This window comes from Mytilus edulis, chromosome 6 (genome assembly GCF_963676685.1).
Source record: "Mytilus edulis chromosome 6, xbMytEdul2.2, whole genome shotgun sequence".
NCBI classification, from domain to species: Eukaryota; Metazoa; Mollusca; class Bivalvia; order Mytilida; family Mytilidae; genus Mytilus; species Mytilus edulis.
The window spans coordinates 43,891,090-43,913,757 of NC_092349.1; the positions used below are offsets into that span (position 1 = coordinate 43,891,090).

Here is a 22,668-nt window from a genome sequence, read left to right on the forward strand (position 1 = left end):
TTCTGCACTATTTGTTACTGATAATGCAGAAATTATTGCAATATATTTATTAAAACAAAAAATGAGACTATGTAACAGTCGCAATAGTTTAAACACACATTTAATAAAAATTTATTATATCAACAGGATTTTTCTTAATATCGCAAAAATTAAAATCGTGTTCTAGTCAAAAATGACACAATCACAATAATAAATGCATGCAATAATTTCTGAATTTACAGTAATTATATCATGGTTAAAAGTTTTTGATGGTGGCTGAAACCATGGTTGCCAGAGAGAAGCATCCCTTCAACAGGAAACTTAAAATATACTTTTATTATATTATTCAGGGTCAAAAGCAGGAGTACAGTACATACTCTCACAGTTTTGGCATAGATATATGAATAAGAATATATAAAACAAACATCATATACTGAATGAAAAATGGATTTTATTATCAACAGACTTAAAGACTGAAAATATAATTCTTCATATAAATTATTTAAGGCACAGTACTGATATAGCATAACAGTGTTAAAAAGTAACAGACAATAATAAATAAATCTACTTCTTGTATTTAACATAAAATATCTGAACATAAAATTTGGTAAATAGATTAAACTAATTTTCAGATTTTAAATGTGTGTCTGTCAAGGAGCTAATAACACATTTCTTCTGCAGTCAATCAAGTAATTATTAAGGTGGTACCCAACACTTTCACTAAAATTAATTTGGCTCATTTAATTTTCATAAAATGTTGTCAAAGTAAATACTTTGACCCCTTAACAAAAATATAAAAATTTCAAAAATTTTGAACCAACCGTTTTGTCAGAAAAAGTATACTGGTTATATAGCAGTTTGACAAACACCAAATTTGATCATTGAGAAGCTTAATATTCCTTTTACAACACAACTTAATTAAAACGTTTAGCTGACTTTACAGAGTTATCTCCCTGAAGTGTTAGGAACCACCTTAAGAAATCTTGTATTTGTTTGTTTCATTTACATGCTGGTTAACATTCTAAATATTGACTGAAATCAAGAAATTAAACCTTCACATACTTTGTACATTTCAATTTATAGTAAATATATTAAAATGTGTATACTGAGGATTCATTTATTTTCGTGGGTACCAATTTTTGTGGTTTGAGGAAAACTTGCATATTCGTGGATATTTAATTTCGTGGTTTTTACAAAGTATGCATATATTCCTTTAAAAAAAATGCAATTCGTTGAATATTTAAATTCGTGGTTTCCCGGTACCCACGAAATCCACGAAAATTGGTATCCAACGAATAATAATGAATCCACAGTAATATCTTGAACAAAGGCACTTGAAGGAAAAATTTAAAAGTAACTGCCATTTAAAATAAATTATTCTAGCTCATACAAAATATGCTCATGTGTGAAAAAAAAAATGAAATTTTTGCAATGGAATAAATTAATGTGAAACTAAAGTTCATTTAATGAACAATAAAGAATACATATTAGCATGTAAACACTTATAAGTTAACTTTCAAACAAAGCTCCATTTGGCCAACAATTGGTTTCAAATTATTAGCACTACACTAAAAAATAAAATCTTTGGACTGAAATGTAAATGTATATCAGTGAATGATTTAATTTGGCAGCACTTTAGAAAAAAAATCAGTTTATAAAACTCTTGAGAAAATATGCAATACTATTTATATACATGCAGTATATATAACAATGAAGGTTATACAAAAAAAAAATAAACAATTGAATTTGTATCATATCAGAACATCTTACAATACATATTGAGCATCAGTGGTAACTCCAAAAACAATATATCTTTTTAATTATTTTTTTGTGTCAAAATGTCTCAATTAATAACATTAACGGTACCAATTTTCCTGCACCAGATGCGCATTAATTAACATGTGCCACTTGGGCAGGTATATTCTAATACAGTTCAACTATAAATGTTCATAATCTTGTTATGCACTTTCAAGCTCCATTTCGATTGTAAAAGTTGAATCAAAAGTTATCTCCCCTTTTTTGTTACCTCCCATTTCAATAGAAATAATCAAAATGTGAATGTATAGAAAATGTTCACAATTCATTTTTTTCCACTTTAATCAAGTTCCACTAAAACTTTCATACCCAGAATTGTATGTTATTGCTCCATATTCTTTATTTCTCAAAAATTGAATGAAAAAAAAATAGTAAAAAAAAAACACAACACAAAATTTTCAGAACATGCATACCTGTCTTTTGCTTACAAAAATGTATAAGGTGTAACATATAAACACATTTATACATTGTATCAAATGATGTTATTATGAAATGAAATTTAAGTCAAAATATTTTAAAGTTCAACATTTCCATAGCCATATCAGCATTACAATAATGGTGAATTGTAGTTTGCTCTAGTAAAAATTCTACTCTTAAAAAAATGACATGATTTGTAACTAGACATATATAATAATTAAGATAAATAAGACAAACAAAGTAAAATTGATGATATAACAAGTTGAAAGATTTCAGCTCAATCTGTTTTAAATTTTAAAAAAAATATCAACAAATGCCACCTTATTACAAAAGCTTATGTTTTCACTGCAGATGCTAGGGTTAAAAGAACAAGGTGTAAAATTTCACAGAAAATATTCTTTCATTTAAAATTGATTAGCATATATATACCTATCATAAAAAATCCCTAATCTGAGTCTGAGACTAAAAAAAAATGAAAAATTCATTGATTATCTCCCCTTAAATGGTAGTTATCTATATGAATCTTCTAGACTTGTACCTGAATCTTCAAGAAAGAACTTAAATATGCAGATGAATTAGAAAGAAAAAAATGAATGGAATAAATTTTGAATGAAAAGAAAAAATATATAAACATATAATTTAACCACAATGAATTTATGTGTAAGAAAATAACTTTAATAAGTAGATTAATTAAAAGAAAAAAATATATATTTAGAATAAAAAAGAACACCATTGTAAATTTAACCATATAATTTAGAATGATTCTATTGAACCAAAAAAATAAAGTTTTCTGTGGGTTTTTTTTTATTTTCCTTCCTCTGTCCCATTAAATGATATACTAAACATATAACTACATTAAATAAAAGAGCAATTTAATTACACAGTATTAAATTGCCTTTAGAATTTAATCTGATAATCTCCTTTGATTTGCACCTCATTAAATACTTAACACTTTTGGTTTGTAGTGTAAAACTAAGGTATGAGAGTTTATCATGAAGTCTAAGAACCATAATTTGTACCTTAATATTTGTATACATTTTGTAAATATGTAGCTACTTATATCTCTGTCACACCAGAAACAACAATGCTGACAATTTATGTGGAAAGTATACACAATAATGAACACAAAAGTTATGTACTAAAAAGTCTCAAGGGCTCTTTTTAAAAAACTGATTGTAAGTTACATATATACTGAAATTTTCATGACTTACACATAATTTTTCGTAAGATTTTTTGTGAAATGAGTCTGAATCCTTCAAGCAGTGGAAATTAAGGTTTGTGCCTAAAAAATTTGTAAGAAAAATTATATATGTTATAGATTCTCAGTATAACTGAAAGCAATTATTTGATATTCATTGTATGATAGACAATACAAACTATTTATAGTGTATATGTATAAATACATATTTTTATGTACATGTACATTCAACAGCATCAGAAATATGTAATTTTAACAAAGGCATGAAGCTAACAAATCTCACTTTTATTTTTTTTGGCAAGTACCGGTAAGTAAAATACACATTACAATATAAATTATACTTATAAAAATGTCTAATGGTAGATACGAAGTTAAAAAGCATATGGTTACCATGGTTACCAAATGAAATTCAGAACACTTGGAAAGTAAAAATACTTGGTTAATTTTTATAGCTTAAAATATATATATGAGCAATATTTTAACAAATCTTAAACAATATGGAAGATATTTAATAACAGAAAATAAATGGATAAAATTTATAATCTTTAAGTATAGCCTTAACCTAAATAAAAACTGAATTAAAATGAATGATAATACAAAAATATTGGAAGGCAGTATTACTGAATAACATCGTTGTTTTTGTTGGCATCCTGTGTTCAAATAAACAAGTTTCTTTTCTTCTAAGGTTAATGCTTTTTACCTTGGTAATTTAACAGAATTTTTTAATATTCTCTGATGACCTTTCAGCAAAAATGAAGTTTTCAGGACAATTTGCTAGTAAAAACCAGCACACTGCTTTTTACAGATCTATGAATTACTGGTTTACCATACATAAATCTGATGCCATTTAAATGAATAACTCTTTAATAAATATTTAAAAAAAACCCAAGCAAAATAGCATCTAATAAAAAGCATTAATAATAAAATTTAAAAAAAGAGCATGTTCCCTTGTATCAATAAGCAAAGAGTTGTCTCTAAATTGGGCTGAGTAGTATTTAAGTACAGAGCGCTTATGAAATGATTTGGTTAAAAATGACTCTAAATGTCTTACTATGAAAAAACAAATCTTTCAAAAATGCTGAATTTTGGAAAATGAATTGTACGAAGCCCAAAGTTGTTATATTGATGTCAGTAAATAAAACTTTGTAAACTTAGAATCAATCACTTCTTAAACTCTACAAAAGCTTTTACCAAAAAATATTTTAAGTGATTTTCAACATTGAAGGAAATCTTCCTCGAGGTATTTAATGATTGATAATTATAAATATATCTTTTAACCATTTTTTTTTTTCAAAAAGAATAAATGTTCTAATAAATGTAAATTAAAAATGATTTGGCAAATGAAAAGTTTCTTTTATATGAAATAAAGTTTTAACAATTGGACTATCTGATTCATATGTATGTTTTACTGAAGTTGTATATAACCATAATGACCCTTTAAAGCCTTTTTCAACGAAATTCAAATTCAAGGCAGTGAAAAGGGCAGTCAAACCATATTCTATATTTTCCCAATAACTTAATTTATAACACTAATATAGTGCATTCTTCATTTCTTTCAGTTTGGACTGCAAAAAAAAATTAATTAACCACAAAGAAAAGAATATTAAAAAAACAACAGATCTATATCTTAGACACATGTTAGAAACTTTAATCTAAAAATCAAAAATTATATAATCGGAGGTAGATACGTAACATTTTTTTCAAAAAAATAACTTTGTAACTCACAATGAGATTCAAAACAAGCCAAGAAAAAAAATTCAAATAGTCAGTATCATTTAGAAGCTTAAGTAAGAATATAAATAGCTGATAAGATAAAACATGTAGTAGATATATTAACATTCAACCATACTACTGGAAGTCATTGTCTGACTAGGTGCTAGCTTTTTTAAAGAAGAGAAATCAGCAATGGCCACTGGTGACGGGTGAGTATCACGAATTGAAAGACGTTCCTGTTCTCTGGTCTCTATCCCAGAATCCTCCGACAACGGAGATCCATTGCTTTGATATTTAGAAGTCCAACCAAGTCCTTGAGCTTGAGCATAAGCTAAATATCTTTTTCTTCGATTTATTTTATACAATTTAATTCTCTCTTTTTCCTCATCACTATCAGAGACAGCATTTTCCCATCTTAAACTTTCCGTAGATTTAAGTTCGTTTCTGTTATTTCCTTTCCTTGGGTCACTGACGGTAATCTTTTTTAAGTTTTTAGCACCACTTTGATTCCCTGATTTGCTTTTGGTTTTACTGCCTTTAGAAGAAACAGTTTTAGATTTGGATGTTACTTGCATGTTGGTCATTGACTCTGATAAAGATTGAACAGCTAGGGGTGAAATAGGGGAGGCTACTGGTTTGCGATCCTGTTTAATGTCAGATAAGACTGTCCGTTTGTCCTCATTTTTCACAACAGGGGTATCTAATGGTTTTTCACTTTGTCCTTGAGTAGAAGAGTCAGATTCATAACCTAAAAAGATATAGAATTAGAAAAAACTTTACATTATGAGATGAAAATGATGCAAAGAGTGAAACAGCAATATTTTAAAACATCTACAAATGTATATGCATGCTTAGCTGCTGAAAAGAAAAATAGTTAAAAACAAGCAAAACTGCTCACTGATGATACCCCTGCCCAAATATGCATTGTCAACTACTTGGAAATAATTGTCATGTGTAAAAGGATGTAATTAGTGTTGGGTAAACAGTAAGTTGTGAAGTCATGTAAGTGATGAATCTGTAAACGCATCACACCGTATAGCGGACTTATATAAACCCTGAACCAAATTTCAAAAATCCTTAAGACAGATGTTAAGTTCCTGAGATTAAGATGCTTGACATTAAACAGTTAAATTAAACAAGAGTGCACACGCTGAAATGTCTCGCCTTCTTTACTAGTCATTGATATTATTTGATAGTCGTCCTAAATATAAAGCTTTATTAATACAACTGTCACATAAACTTAACATTAACCAAGAAAACTAAAAATTGACCAATGAACCATGAAAATGAGGTCATGGTTAGATGAACCATGCCAGGCAGGCATGTACAGCTAACAATTCTTCCTTACAACAAATATTATAAAACACTGAGCAATGCAATGTGAAAATGAGGTCAAGGTCGAATCAAACCTGCTCGACTGACATATAGATAATTCAATATTTCCATACACCAAACATAGTTGACCTATATATATATTGCATATAGTATTAGAAAAAAAGACCAAAACTCAAATTCTTAACTTTGACAACTGAACCATGAAAATGAGGTCAAGGTCAGATGACATCTACCAGCTAGACATGTTCACCTTACAATCATTCCATACACCAAATATAGTAGACCTATTGCATACAGTATAAGTAAAACAGACCAAAACACAAAAACTTAACTATAATCACTGAACCATGAAAATGAGGTCAAGGTCATATGACACCTGCCAGTTGGACATGTACACCTTATAGTCCTTCCATACACCGAATATAGTAGATCTATTGCTTATAGTATCTGAGATATGGACTTGACCACCAAAACTTAACTTGTTCAGGGATCCATGAAATGAGGTCGAGGTCAAGTGAAAACTGGCTGACGAGCATGAGGACCTTGCAATGTACACACATACCAAATATAGTTATCCTATTACATTAAATCTCAACTTTTTTTTCAAGTAGTCACTGAACCATGAAAATGAGGTCAAGGACATTGGACATGTGACTGACGGAAACTTCGTTACATGAGGCTTCCATATACAAAGTAGGAAGCATCCAGGTCTTCCACCTTCTAAAATATATAGCTTTTAAGAAGTTAGATAATGCTGCTGCCGCCGCCGGATCACTATATCCCTATGTCAAGCTTTCTGCGACAAAAGTCACAGACTCAACAAAAACAATACCTTTTTTATTTATTTTTTGGCACTTTAACTATTTTATCTAATTAAGGGCCGGCTAAAAAAAATTACTAGTAATGGAAAAATGCTTGACAAAAAGTAAATAAAAAACATTACCTTTTTTTCAAGAATGCTTCAAAAGTAAAATTTTAAACAAAATCCTCATGGAATATCACTGAACTCAATAATCAACACAGAACTTTACAATTTAACTTTTCCTGTGTTTTTCTCCAAGGAAGATTTTTCGTGAATCCATGACATTCAATAGTTAAAAGTAAAGAGTTTTAAACAAAATGTAACTGTGTATTCCATAAATTAACCTTAATCACCGGTGAAAAACAACAAAGCGTTAAGTTGTTGAACAACTAGTCACTATACACGCGATTTAAGTATAAAACTTTCCATATCCAATGTTTAATGCGTGGACGATTTAAATTTCACCGAAAGACAAAAGCTACAATATATGAACAATGACCAGAAATCTGAGATTTAAAAGGATTAAATTGGATGGAACATCATGCTTAACCAAGTGAGAATAATTAGGAAAGTAATATCTTAAAATATTGATTAATGATTTTTTAAATTTGCATACTGTGAATTCATTATTATATGTTGGATACCAATTTTTTTATATTTCGTTAGTACAGGGAAACTAGGAATTTAAATGTTTTATTTATTTTTCATTGAAACAACAAGGTCGCTTTAATATTCATGCATGCAAGTGTTCCTCACTCCACCAAAATTGCTACCCACTAAAAATGAATAGCATACAGTGTTACTTGACTAATCCAACACACTGGGGGACCAGAAAGAAATGTAGGATTAAGCAGGGTGTCAGAATACTCAGTTTTTTATCTGCAAGGATAAGCATAATTTCAGACCATGAAAATGTGTTGGTTAAAGCAGGGTGTTGGAATACTCGGGGGTCAGATTAGGCAGGTCACACTGTATATTATATATAATCATTCAGGTTCCTACTAGCATTAAACTTCAATTATAATTGCTCTTCATAAAAATATAACTGACTCAAAATTGACCCTCATAAGTAATTTTCATTAAACTACATGTACATGTTTAGTAAATCTTAAAACTTATATTGACAAGTCCTTTTGAAAAAAAATTATATTGCAAAACAAAACAATATTCTCAACAAAAAAATTACCTATGATTTTTTTTTAAATAAAGTAGAGTTATCTCCCATTACACATTCTTATAATGACCAAAACTTATGATACATACAAACGTAAAGTAAAAGAAGACTTTAGAAACTCTGTTTACGTGTTAAGGTAAAACCTTTTATCAATAATGGTGTTGGATCTGAAGGCCTGGAACCTATGATTTCTCTGTTGGGCTTATTTTGGGTCTTGTCACTATAACAGTCAAACTTCATCTGAATTTTGACCATTTTTGAAGTTAAGTTTTGTTTTCAGAGAGAGGTTTATATTTATCCCCTGACTTTAAGTATATGAGGTGTAAATCAAAGTATGGGCTAAGTAATAAAACTTTCAAGTAGGATTATAGAAACTTAAATCAGAAATCATTTTAGCTAGCAACAATTTTTTTTACTGGATTTGTCATTTTGAGCACATTTTTTTGTATTTTTGAGTACCTACAAATGTAAGTAAAGTTTTATGACTGTTAATAACTTTAAATCAGCCAGCAATGATCCTGTTTCAGTGTTTATATAGAGAATAATACATGGCAAAATCTGTATCATACATGTATGTCGTATCATCCCGAGACACCAATATCAGCCCAAGGGCCTTTAGGCCCGAGGGATGATATTGGTCGAGGGTGATACGGCATGTGATACAGATTTCGCCATATTTATACACTTTATCATATATATATTTCAACAGGAGAGTTATATTATATGAACTGTTCACTGGGTTACCTTCAGTTCTACTTTTGTCTCGTTTTAAAAGCCTTAAAAGAACTGCTCAATTACTTATCCATAGCACCTGGCCGTGACCTGGGGTACCTTACAATTTGCGTGCTGGTGTTTTAAAAAATATTTTGTTTAATATTGTATTGTTTTGTGTGTTTTGTATTTTTTATAGTTGCATTTAATGTGCCAAAAAAAATGAAAACTTGACGTTCGTGACGTCACATGTACATACCAAACAATGACGTCATTCAATAAATTGTGTCACGCCTGAATGAATGTACCTATTTTGAGGAAAAATACATAAATAAAAACTGACAGTAAAAAAAAAAGGAAAAAAAAAGCAGGGGTGTGTTAAAGGGTATGCAATTTAGGGTAGGGGTGTGATAAAGGGATAATAATGCAATAAAGGGTGCACATCAAAGTTGTGCGATATGGATTAAACAGCAGGCTTGTGTCGTCATTATTCGCCACAGTGACGAGTAGCTGAGTTTTTTCTGTGAATATATATAGTCATTATGCGCATTTAATATAAATTGTACACTATAAAAAGCATATACATAAGTATCTTCAGTATAAAAGATACTGAAAGTTATCAGATTTGAACAAAATTACATGTACATTTTTTACATGTATATATTGTTAACATTATCTAAAGTACAAATAGTATAATCTAACCATGACAAATCATGACCATATCATTGTTAAGGACCCTCATAGTAGCAATATATTAATGTCAATGATTGAAAAACTAATCTCTAATAAATACAATAATCTCTAATCTATATATGATCAATAATCAAAGTTACATAAAAGCTTTAACCTATTGACCATCTAGATAGGTTTAATTTGGTTTATTGGTTTAACATTGTGTATTGTCTATTAAATTGTGTCAAGTCATATATTTTATACAAACAATTCAGTCAACTCATCCAAGTCATTCAAATTTAAGTTGCTTTAAATTATGATATGCTGTACTTTGTATACTCTAGATCTCAAGACTGAAATATAGCTATAAAATTACTTTAAATAAAAATAGTCTAAATGCTTTTTTATAAATAAAGGGTCCACCAGAATACAAAAAAAAAAATATGCAGAAATTGAATTAATATTTCTAAAATAAATTTTAAACCAGATGCTCCGCAGGGTGCAGCTTTATATGACCGCAGAGATCGAACCCTGAACAGTTGGGGCAAGTATGGACACAACATTTAAGCTTGATACAGCTCTGACATTGGATAGTGATTAAAAAGTTGACACAACAAGTAGGTTTCTGACAAAGAATGAATGTGGTATAAGAACTTAAACTTAAAAACTTCAAAAATTTGAATTGGACATTTACCTATTATGGTCCAATATCCAAAATCTAAATACATGGTTAGATTCAGCCTATCATAGAACTCCAAGAATTCAATTTTTGATGAAATCAAATAAAAAAAAAGTTCAATTTTAGACCTTTTAGACCTCAATGTGGACCAATTTGATAACCAGGCCCAAATATTAAAAAATCTAAATACATGGTTAGATTCAGCATATTGAAGAACCCCATATATTCAATTTTTGTTGAAATCAAACAAAGTTTAATTTTGGACCCTGATTTGGACCAACTTGAAAACTGGGCCAATAATAAAAAATCTAAGTACATTGAAAAAAATAATTTGTTCTTGACCCTGAGAAAAAAAAAATGTTTGTCTCACCCTCAGCTGCCACTATATATGTAATTGAAAGAAAAAAATTGTTTTCGACTTGCCGCGAAAAAAATAGATTGTTTTTCGCCAAAGGCGAAAAAAAAGTGTCTGGGAAAAAATCCATAGCCCCCCAGAAAGTCAAATGGTTGCTGCCTTAGTACAAATTTGAAATGTACCAAAATAACAGAATCAGACAGTCTGTGAATAAAACAACAAATTATTGCTTAATGTCAAACATAACAAAGGTCGCAAGACAGTGTCAAATGTACATGTTAAGATCAATGTGATCTAATATCATAAGAATATCATAAGCAATGCGGTTTAAATTTTATACCCCTGACCAAATGTCATTACTCTATGACTTGTATTTTCTTTAAAGTTATCCTTATATACTGTACCAGTGCACCAAAATACATTACATGTAAACATTAAAGTAAAATGTATTATGAAAAATCACATGTACTTATATATATAATGCAGCTGCGAATATTTATATTTTATAAATCACTTCATTCCTATTAGATATCACTATATTAAGTACTTTCGAGCATGCCCTTGAAAAGTTAGGTTCCAGCATGTCTATATCAGAAGTACTGTTACAATGCATACTTCTCAGTACACCCGTTTACAACAACCCCCCTCCTCTGATTAAATAACAAATCTAGTACATATAATACTACATTGAAACAATTACGAAAAGTAACCAGGAAGACTCATGTTACTTATCTTTACAACAAAGTTCTAGGTCAGGTAACCGTTTCATTCAAGCTTTAGTAATATGATCACAACAAAATTAATTAAGAGAAGGTTGAATAATATATTGAATGACCCCTCTTAAAGAATTTGTTACAAATGCTTTCATTTCATTTCTATATATCAAAATATTTTGAAATCAACATATTAAAATGTAATCTATCTTGACAATTTAACAAAGAAAGTCAAATTGATATATTAGTAAATGTATTTGTATTTTTTTAAGCAATTGTCATGTGATAAAATCTGAACAAAAGAACATAGAATAAGATAAACGGATTGAATTTTACACATGTTTCAATATTTTTCTAGCCTACACTGACTGTTTAAATCTTGATAAATTTGTATTTCAGACTAAAGTTTCCATACTTAATCCTTTATTTTGATTTCCTTTGATTTCTGAATTCTTCACCTTAAAAAGTTTAAACATTAGCTTTTTAAAAGTGAAAGCAGAAGTTAGAGTAGTTTTCACAGGTGTTTTTAATCCACTAGACTTAGTTTCATATGCATGTACCTTATAGGTCCATATTCAATTTGGGCAATTTAAAGTTAATTTACAAATTAACAATCCAGGCTACCCAATCAATTATGTCAAACGAAGAAAAATCACCAAAAATTTATTTTTTCTAATGTTCAGACCTAAGGGACGACATCAAAAGTTCAATGAAGTATTGAAGAATAAAAAACTTAATTCACATAGTTTTTTCACTGACCCCACCCACCCCCCTTGTAACTTAATTTGGGAAAAATTGATTGACCCGTATGGATATGTAAAAATCAATGTCGGATAACCAAATCTTGCATTAGTTAACCCCCCATACCCCCAAACTATTTGAATTAAGTCTTTTATCTTACACTGATCTTTTGATGTCGTCCCTAATACATGTAGCTTCTGGTAGAAGCTGAGGATTAACATTAGACAAAATTCCTTCAAATTTCAATGTGTGTAATTTTGATAGTACAATTTTTATTTGCAAGGGAGGGATTTGTTTGGTTATATAAAGAATCACTGAAGCATGACTGGAGCAGACCCACCCTTATGTCAGTCAGCGACCCCCCTTACAAAAAGTTCTTGATCCGCCACTGGTTCCCCTTAAACATGTTAAACTATAACCATCACAAACTTCAATAATTGTTGACACCCTCTGATACCAGACACAGAATTGGTAAGTGACTCACTTCTGGGATTTCTTAGAGGTAAGACAAAATAATTATCATAAAGACCTTCAACCAACAGAAAAAACTTCAAAAAGAACATTGTTGAAAAAACATTTTAAGCCACTATGACATAAAATGGTAATTTGTATGACTTGTATGAATATATGTTTTGGCCTTTAATTTAGTTGCATTAATTCAAATTGTTAAATGATATGATCATTGAATAATTTAAATATGTCGTAATAGACCAATAAATGGAATTTTATTGATTCATTTCTTTATATAACTGAACATAATTTTAAAGTTTGAGTTCAAACTGATTTAAACTATTTACCTACAACATTTTAATTCTGATCATGCTGATAAAAATCTTTAATTCAAATCTATTCAAGACAGATATATATCTCTATGTATAAGTACTTTCTCTCTTTAGTTATACAGTTTGGTGCGATGACTCAAGAACTGTATATCAGTAAAAATAAATAAATTGAAATAAAATAACCTCACTATAAATTATTGCATTGACGTACATTAATGCAGTACTATTGCACTCAATATTATAGTATTTAAAGTAAAACATTACTCTGGGAAAGTCTTGGTCATTTTGGTGAACCTTTGGAAGTTCAGTCTGAATACAAAAAATGTGTCTCTCCGTTCGTATGCCAAAAGTAACTCAATATAATCTGGGCTGAATATCCAAAGGGGGACCCTGTTCCACAGTCCTGCTTCAGTAATTCTCTATATATAATCAACTAAATTTTTCCCACAAGAGGGAGGGGCCCAGCCCCCCCTCAGGACTGCCTATACAAATTCTATCATTTAAAATTTATATACTCCCATACCACCTTAACCTGTAAAACTATATATTTTTTATTACATTGAATGGTCATGTTGGTTGTGCACAGTGAAATAACTCGATAACATGATTACAGTTACCCAGTGAAATCACTTTTCTAGTTATACAACATTCATGACATTGTTGCAACAAATTTTTTTAAATCAAAAAATATTTTTCAGTAAAATAATAACAAACATGACAAAAATAAAGATTTGTGGTAAAATCTCATTCTTATTAATTATTGTGCAACCTTTTTACATGAAGCCAATGATGCAGGGTATTCAAAAGTTCAATATTAGTGGGTTTTTTTTTTAAATGATAGTGATTTTTTTAGTATTTTATTAATGTGACGTCAGTTTACTGCAATTTTGCAGAAATCAGAATTTCAGTTATTATTTATAAAGACTTTTCCTCACTTTAAAAAATTACCACACAATTTCCTGTAAAATTTGACATCAACATTTTACAAATTGTTGTTTAATGTCAGATGGTTATAAGCAAAGACGTATCTAAGGGAATTTGAGATAAAATTCAGCTTATGATCATTGATCTGGAAGGATTTTTTCACTATGGGCCCATGGCTCCACAAAAATAAATTCAATGAGACATTTTGGATTAATGGGTAATGTTGTCAAATGAATGGGCCAATCATTTACTACAAAAAAAAATAAAAATTCAGCAACGAGCATGAAGAGGTAGTGAAACTTATAAACCTGTTTGATTCTAATTGAAATCATGGATATTGCTCCTTTGCATTTGGAAATTTCAATTTCAATGAATAATTTACTCTCAAACCTGAGGCAATATTTACAATGTTAAAAATGGTACCGTTGCCTTGTTCTTTTACATTAAATTTTGGTCTTACTACTTGTTTAGTTATTACTTTATCACAATGACAAGAATAACAGTAAAGAGTAACATTGATAGATAAGACTTTTAAAACAACAATTCACTGAAGGCATGCATGTTACAAATGTACTACAAAATGTACAAAGAGACCAATTATTGACAAGGACTGATAAGCGTCTTTCATGGAGACAAATACTACATGTTTTTGTACATTAATATAAAAAAAAGTCCTTTCGGGTTTTCTGTCGCAAAAAAATTGCGATTTTACTTTAAAGATTATAATTTGAGAAAATTTCTCGGTTGTACTAGCCAAATTTCACAAATTTTAAAGTTATTTATAAAAATTTACATCATGGAAGACGTGCAGGATGGCTCTTATACAGGTTGGGGACAACCCAACAAATGGGGAACTGTTCCCCAAATGAGTAACAATCCCTCATTTGAGTAATCATTTTGTAGTGCTAAAAAACAAAATTTTCTTAACTGAGTCTTTTTTCTTAAAATGGCACAAATTCATAAAAAATGCAGCAACTTTTCTAAAAGATGATTATCCTTATCTTAATTTACTGAGAAGATACAAGCCTATGAAAAATCAGAAAATTTGACTATTTTCTAGGCTTCTAACTTTTTTAAAACCCACAATAAAAATATATTTCTTTGGGAGAAGTTGTTCCATTTTCTATAAATTTGTGCCATTTTACCTAAAAAGACCCATTTTAAGAAAATTTAGTTTTTAGCATATTATGAAATGATTACTCAAATGAGGGATTGTTACTCATTTGGGGAATAGTTCCCCATTTGGCGGGTTGTCCCCAACCTGTTATAGTCCCATGAAACATTCAAGGGGCCTTCAAATATATTTTAATATTGTTTTTTTGCTTCTTCATACTATTACAAGCATATCTAGATATTGTAAAATTATTTGTTTTGTTTAAAATTGTGGACAAAATTGCTCTTTAAAAATTTTCATTTGGGAGCCTCCATGGGGGAAATCTCCTACAAATAGTGACAGTTGGCAGGTATGCGTATGTTGCTTACATTGTATATTACCATATGAAAACGCCAGAGACATCCCAAAAATAGTTGGCGCTCCTATCAATGCCTATAACACAACACATTTATATACACACATATGGCGACACAAAAAACAATAGAAAATCTATTTTAAGATATCTATATGTTGTGAAAAATATTGTGTGCCATGTTGGCCCTTTCATTAGTCACTCTTTGCTCCATTTCTGGCCATGAAGCACAATTGGGGGGGGGAGGGGGTCTGTATGCGCACCTAAGTCATGGCATAATAATCAGCTCGTTGATTGTGGCCATTATCAGGCAGAAGCAGAAGCAGAAGCAGATTTGTGCATGGCGCTTGACCTTCCTGATTACAGTTTATCAAAACTTAGGTAAAACTATAAAATGCGTTTATAAGAGTCAAAATGGAAATCGAGACTACAAGTTGGGGACTGTAGCTCTAAGGTACTTTAATATATTATTTTTCAATTATTTGCAAAAAAATATAAAAAGGGTAAAAGTTATGGTAAGGCAGAGCTAACACAATTTTAAAACAGTTAACAACTACAACACTTTAGCACTTGAACTTCTACTGGTTACTCAACTGAAATGTTATAATTTTATCCAAAATAAAACATAGTGTAATACCTGTTTGATCTAAAGCCCTGACCCCTTCAATTTCTAAGGCATCTGGACTCGGATCACTATCTTTAGCATCTCCTTTTGACGCAGATTTCCGTTGTTTCTTTTTCTTGTTTTTACTGTTAAGTTTTGCCATAGTTTTGTCAACTACTACTGACAACCTTTTCTGATTTTTCTTTAAAAGTGTCTTTGCTTCCATTTTGTGATGAAAGCCCAATATAACGTGAATGTGTCGACTTTTTCATCTTTTATCTGCCGTTATCATCCATTGCTGTTGACAGGACCGAAGAACAAAGAATATAAACTATGAGTCCGCAAAAATTCCAACAAATAGTTCATGATAACTTATCAATGATTTTCAAAGTTTAAATTATTTTCTAAATCAAATCACAAATTTGGCATCAAATATGACTTCTGTTATGACTATTGATTATCTTTAAATCATATGAATTTTATTTATGAAAGGGGAAATAACGGAAACGTGTTACGTAGTAATATATGTTGTTAGGTACTATTTTATATTCTACTTCCGATGTAAACAACCGGCTTGAAATGTGCGATGTCTTGTGCGCCAAATTCAAACAATGAGATAGACTTTGATGACGAAGATGACGAGTTACTTTTGAAATCTGTGAATGAATGTAACATGAATTCTGTTTCAGTAGTTTAAGGAAAACTGTTCTCTAATTTCTTCTTTAAGGAATTGATGTGGCAGCCACGCCCACTTTTAATGCACTTTTACTAGTTTTAGTCTGACAGTAGCTAGCCTCACTAACCACTGATCACCACTTGTGTTTATAGAATGCAAGTGGAAAGTGGGATTTGCTTTGATGAGATTGATACACAAGACATTGCACTTTATATGTTTTGAGGGTATACATTGCTACTGTATTCATGAGGTCTGTGTTTGAGCAAGCACCTGTCTATTTTCATTGATTTATGATTAAATATATAGGCACCTGCTACAATTACTATTATAACATTGAGACTGAATGCTGGAATGCCAGATTGGGCTAGGAACATTAAAATATAATATAATATTTTCAGCCACAACCAACCAGCAAATGACCAGGGATGTCTCAAAGTGCACACCAAACAAATTTACTCTAATTTCTCTTTTGAGTTAAACATATCCAAAATTTATTGCTACCTTCTCAATTAAAGGTTCCTGACCCATCTTAGGTTTTGCCAATATGTCTTTTTGTTATTATTACATTTTCAACCTAATTTTATCCTAAAATTCATCTTGATTGTTTATTTTGAATAAGATGTCACTTTATTGGACATTTCCTCATCAGGCATTTATTTTAATTAAAAGTGTCATTATTTGATATTTATTAGGTCAATACAATTCATATGGGTGAGGGGAAGCCAAACTTGATAGGAATTTTATTGACCTGATAAATTCTGTATAAGGACAATTGCACACTGTAATAAATTTATCCTGATTTTGTTATTATATTACAAATTATTATGTTCAAATTCAATTATTAGGACATTATCAATCAAATGTTTTTAGATATTTAATTTAAAATTGTGAAAAATGAAAAATTTTAGATCTATAAAGCAACTAAATAATTTAGAAACTTTTCTAAGGTATTGAATTGTAATTATTCTAAATACATTTTGTTTCAGGTGAAGCAGAAGTTACCAAAAATTCAACAAAAGCACAATTTCCATTAACTTTGGGAGATGGGCAAATTGTTCCATTGCAAAAGTTTAGACATGGCTACCTATGGGTATCAGATTTGTCCTCACAGAGTTGGTGTGAACAACAGATGTTCTATAAGTTTACAATTCCTGGGGTCATTGAGGAGAATCCTGCAATGACAAAAGGCACAGATTTACATCTAGCTAGAGGTATGATGTTTAGTATTGCTGGACATATACGTTGGACTTGAAATTTTAAAATATTAATATGTGGATTTTTTTTTACTTGAACTCTGTCCTCTTAATCACATATATATATACATGATACATTGTATATATGTGTGGATTTACAGCAATGAATCTATAAAAATTTAAAATAAAATAAGTGTTAACAATGTTGTGTGGTCATTGCCAAATGAATAAGTTCAATATTGTAAGGGCATCATATTTCACAAATGTATAATTTCCTTGCTTTTATGAACTTTTAATTATAACAGACAATCCCAATATTATTGCTAACTTTTGTTTTTTTTATTTTAGTTGTGTTCCAAACATATATATAATAGATATGTAAATTAAACTATAATTCAGTACAATTAATTATAAATATTCCTTGATATTTTCCGTTTTATCTATTATTTTTTTTGTCTAATTGGCTAATTACTAATTTGGGACATCCAACATACATGTACATGTACATGTAAGGCACCATTTCATAACTTGACAATTTCTGATTCCAAAATAAATGCAAATAGAATTTTTGATACAGAAAATATAATTTAGATTGAAGGCAATCTTGTTTTATTCAGAGAATTATATGTGATGTGAGTAGCTTTAGTTTACCTTTCTTTCTACTTTCACTGAAAGGGGAGTTAATTTGATAAGTAAAGACTGAGTTATCTCCCATACATATTTGTGTTAATTAACCTGCACATTACATTTGTTTGAGTTCCTATATATATAGCATATATTAAAATATAAAATCAACATGATAACAAACTACAAAATTTTAATGATTGACTTTAAAGCAGTTAGAGTTGTCTCCCATTGGTAATAGATTAATTGTTTATCAATTGACATTACTTTATCATTTGAAGGGTTTGACAAAAAAAATTAAATCTTAATTGTTTTATGTTTCAAATTTAATTACAGCTTTCTTTATAGTCCTTTCTGGATTATTTAATTATGAGTTAAAGTAAATCATAAAATGTTGAGGTTTACATAATTGAGACATCAAACTATCTAAACAAAAAACTTTCACCACATCTACATGTACATTGTATACATGTAGGCGAAGGCAAAAAACTTTCATATTGATATCATTCATTTCTTTATTTGGAATACTGTAATTAAAATTATTTATGTGATATTTTCTGATCTTCAGATTTTAAATAATATTTTATTAATGAAAAAAATTGTGCCAGTTTGTGTTAGTTAGTAAGGACTGTTATGGCCTTCTTTCTATACAACTTTTGAGTCTTTGTCCTTTACATTTAACACCATCTAGGGGTAATCTTGGGTGCTTTCTAAAGGTAAGCAGTTCCTGCTCAAATAGTTACACCTGTTGTGTTGCTCATAGTAAGTAAACATTATGCCATAAGTTGCTACCTACCATTGACTGAATTCTATTGAAACTTTCAGAAGTTTCCCATAACAATACATTTAACCATATCCCCAACATTACCGATGGAGAAAGACATTTTGTATCCACAACTTCTCCTTAAAGTAAATTTATCAAACCAAGCATCTCTATTCCTGTATAACTAAATGTATGAATTTTTTTAATTGAACTCAAGATATTCTTGTAAGAAATAATTTTTGAGTTACCTTCCATGTAGCATAATTGATCAGTCTCAATACAATACAATACAAAGTTTTTTATTGTCAATTATGACACCCAATAATTTGAGCAGTACAATTAAGTTCAATTTTATACAAGTGATTACATATTCTAATGCAATTATTTGTATCAATGGTTCTGATTGGATGACAGTTAGCGTAAAATTCTCTATCTCCTTGTCTGTAAGTAAGGAAGCCGAACATTTTGAATTGCTGAATGTATTGACATGTAATTTCTACAATAATAAGCCAAAAAAACTCGCATGTTACACCTAAAAATCTTCTTTTTATCAAATTTTATTACATTCTGAAGCAGCCCAGAAGCCAGAAACCGGCAGAGTTTATGTTTGACGTGGGACGCATACCTATGACGTTACCTAGTGTAGGGACAAAAGAAGATAACATCTTTTTGCGGAATTTTCTTAAAGAAGATTTTACACTGAAATAATGATTGAAATTTAATTATGAACTTGTTTTGCATTAGAATAGAGATAACTGTATTGTATTTGAAGCTTTGTGGACATCCATCAGTAGTTTTACTGTCTCAAATACCCGTTTACCTGTCTCTGCTACGCGTCGCCAGGTAAACTAAATTTGCGACAGTAAAACTACCGATGGACGTCCTTAAAGCTTCAAATACAATACAGTTATCTCTTAATTGATTGCATTGATTATTTAACAATTAAACAAAGTCAAGTCTTTTTCAACAAAATAATTTCGGCAGAAATAATATATATAGTTTTACAATATAAAATAGTTGGACAAACTACCGGTGGCTAAACTGTATCTAGAATTGATTTTCTCTCTGAATAAAGTACACAAAAATAAACTTACTTTTTTAATAATAACATTATTCTCAGATGACATTAACCATTTTAATTTTGATTTATTTGAGAGGCTTTTAAAGTTTTTGTTAACCTTATTTAAGTTAATTATATATTCAGATCTTTTATGTTCTAAAAAAGGACACTGAAATAGAAGAAAAAAATGAATTTCATCTTCAACTTCAGTGTTACATAATTTTCATATTCTATCCTCTCATGAATTTATGCATGGATTCAGTATGAAGTCTGAAGATATTACATGATCATTGCTTCTGTAACTCCTACAACATTACAAGCATAAACAAATATTTCTTTACTGTAATTTAACAAATTAATTGCCCAGATCTATCGTAAAAATATCTTGCTTATGAAACAATAACCAGTAATATCCAAGGTGATTTATGTAACTACTAGATAAAATTTGAATTTTTCTTTTTTTCAAATATAAAATTTCAATAACTTTTATGCTATAAACATGATAATATATATATATAAAAAGAAATATTATCATATTATAAGCAAGAAAACTCATTCCCTGTATCCCCCTAATAATTTCATGTTTTTTTTTCATCTGACATGGTTTATGGCTCGTAAAAATATTTGAAAAGCTATTTTGGAAGGTTCTTTTTTTATTCTTTCATAGGTATTATAAAAAAAGAATAAGTATATTTTTTCATTTGTATATTTTAACTATTATTTTGATATTTCAGAACTAGCAGCACATGATGTTGTACATATACAAGTCACCTCTAATGAAGACATATGGGCTATCAAAGTCCTCAATCTACTGACTGCCATCAATGCATTTCAGTTTGGTCAGACTATTGCTAGAGAGGTGCCAATATTTGGTGTTCCATTCAAGGAGGAAGATATCTTTGTGGTTGGGTTAATTGATGAGTTGAGGTTTGACCCTGAAAATTACACAATAGATTTATCAGAACTGAAGACACGAACCTCTAGGATGAATCCATCAAAATCTATAACAAAACAGCATAAAATTCAAGTCATGTTATATAAAAGATTATTTGATAATTTAGTTAAAGGTACTTTGTCTAAAAACACTATAGCTAAACATTTGAGACTAGATTTGAATAAAGATTTTGGAGATCAAATTGTAAAGCATTTGGAAGAGAAAACAATTATAAAAACAAATTTGAATGATTTAATGGATCATGTCTTTGAAAAAATGCAATCATTGACTTGTATCAACCAGTTACATGTGGAATATGTGTACCAAGGCACAGCAGAAACATTAAGTCATGTGACCCATCAATATGATGAAGGAGAAATCAAAACTCTATATTTAGATTATTTGAAATTCTGGAAAGGTGAAAGATCGCCAATTGGTGTTGAAATTGAAGAAGCCTGGAAGTGTCAAAGATGTGATTTTGAATCAATTTGTGAATGGCGAACAAAGAAATCAGAAGAATGTGCGCAGAGAAATATTCAAAAGAACCATTTGTATTGAATTGAATAAATCAAAATTATATAACCCTGTTTAAATGATTGTCATTGTAATTTTGAAATGAAAATTTGAAAAGAACGATGAACAATACCAAAGGACCATTCAAACTCGTAATTTCAAATTATTTAATATTCTAAAAATTGCCATAGCGAAAAAAACGACTGCTCAATCAAAATATCTTCCTTTCATTTTATCTTGTGTAATCTTGATTTTAAATTATTTTGTAACTGGAGTCAGACATATCCAGAAATCAACGCCACTTTGCTTATTTGAATATTTTACTAAAGAAATCGGATACGGGTCACGGAAATTACATTAAAATGATAGGGAATTTTGAAAAAATGTCTGTTTTAATTTTAATTTAAGTGATAAACAGGTTGCCGGGGCAGAAAATGAATATACACAACAATATACACCATTTAAACGAAACATAATGACTGTTGTTGCAAAAATACAGGTTCCTGAGCTATTTTAAAAATCGAAGCGAGAGGCTCTTAATATTGCAGTGTAAAATACAGGCTTAAATGGCTGAAACGTCAAATTTGCAGACTTCGTGTTGAAAATTGGCTACTAAGGTCATTACAAAAACAGGTTGCCGGGGTGAAATTTGAAACTTGAATTTCCAAAGAATAAGCGAGTCCAAACCTTGTATGTGTAGTCGTTGAACTCTAGGTTCCCACGTAAAGTTAAAATGTCACTATTTCAAGAAGAATAAACTCACGAAAGCACGAAAAATTCACTAAATTCGAGTTCATTGTTTTGATTTTAACCGCCTGACAACTT

At 29.8% G+C, this 22,668-nt stretch overlaps 2 protein-coding genes across 2 annotated transcripts; one reads left to right on the top strand and one right to left on the bottom strand.

Moving 5' to 3' along the window:
* Positions 1–412: 412 nt before the first annotated feature.
* LOC139527720 (protein LIAT1-like) lies at positions 413–16,412 on the bottom strand. The gene is made up of 2 exons (XM_071323345.1): positions 16,114–16,412; positions 413–5,870 (listed from the first exon to the last, which is right to left on the bottom strand). The coding sequence occupies exons 1-2, from the start codon at positions 16,304–16,306 to the stop codon at positions 5,242–5,244; spliced, it is 822 nt and encodes a 273-aa protein (XP_071179446.1). The 5' UTR covers positions 16,307–16,412; the 3' UTR covers positions 413–5,241.
* A 202-nt stretch (positions 16,413–16,614) lies between these two features.
* On the top strand, positions 16,615–21,912 carry LOC139527719 (exonuclease V-like). The gene is made up of 3 exons (XM_071323344.1): positions 16,615–16,748; positions 17,743–17,967; positions 21,131–21,912. The coding sequence occupies exons 1-3, from the start codon at positions 16,667–16,669 to the stop codon at positions 21,886–21,888; spliced, it is 1,065 nt and encodes a 354-aa protein (XP_071179445.1). The 5' UTR covers positions 16,615–16,666; the 3' UTR covers positions 21,889–21,912.
* The last annotated feature ends 756 nt before the right edge of the window (positions 21,913–22,668 follow it).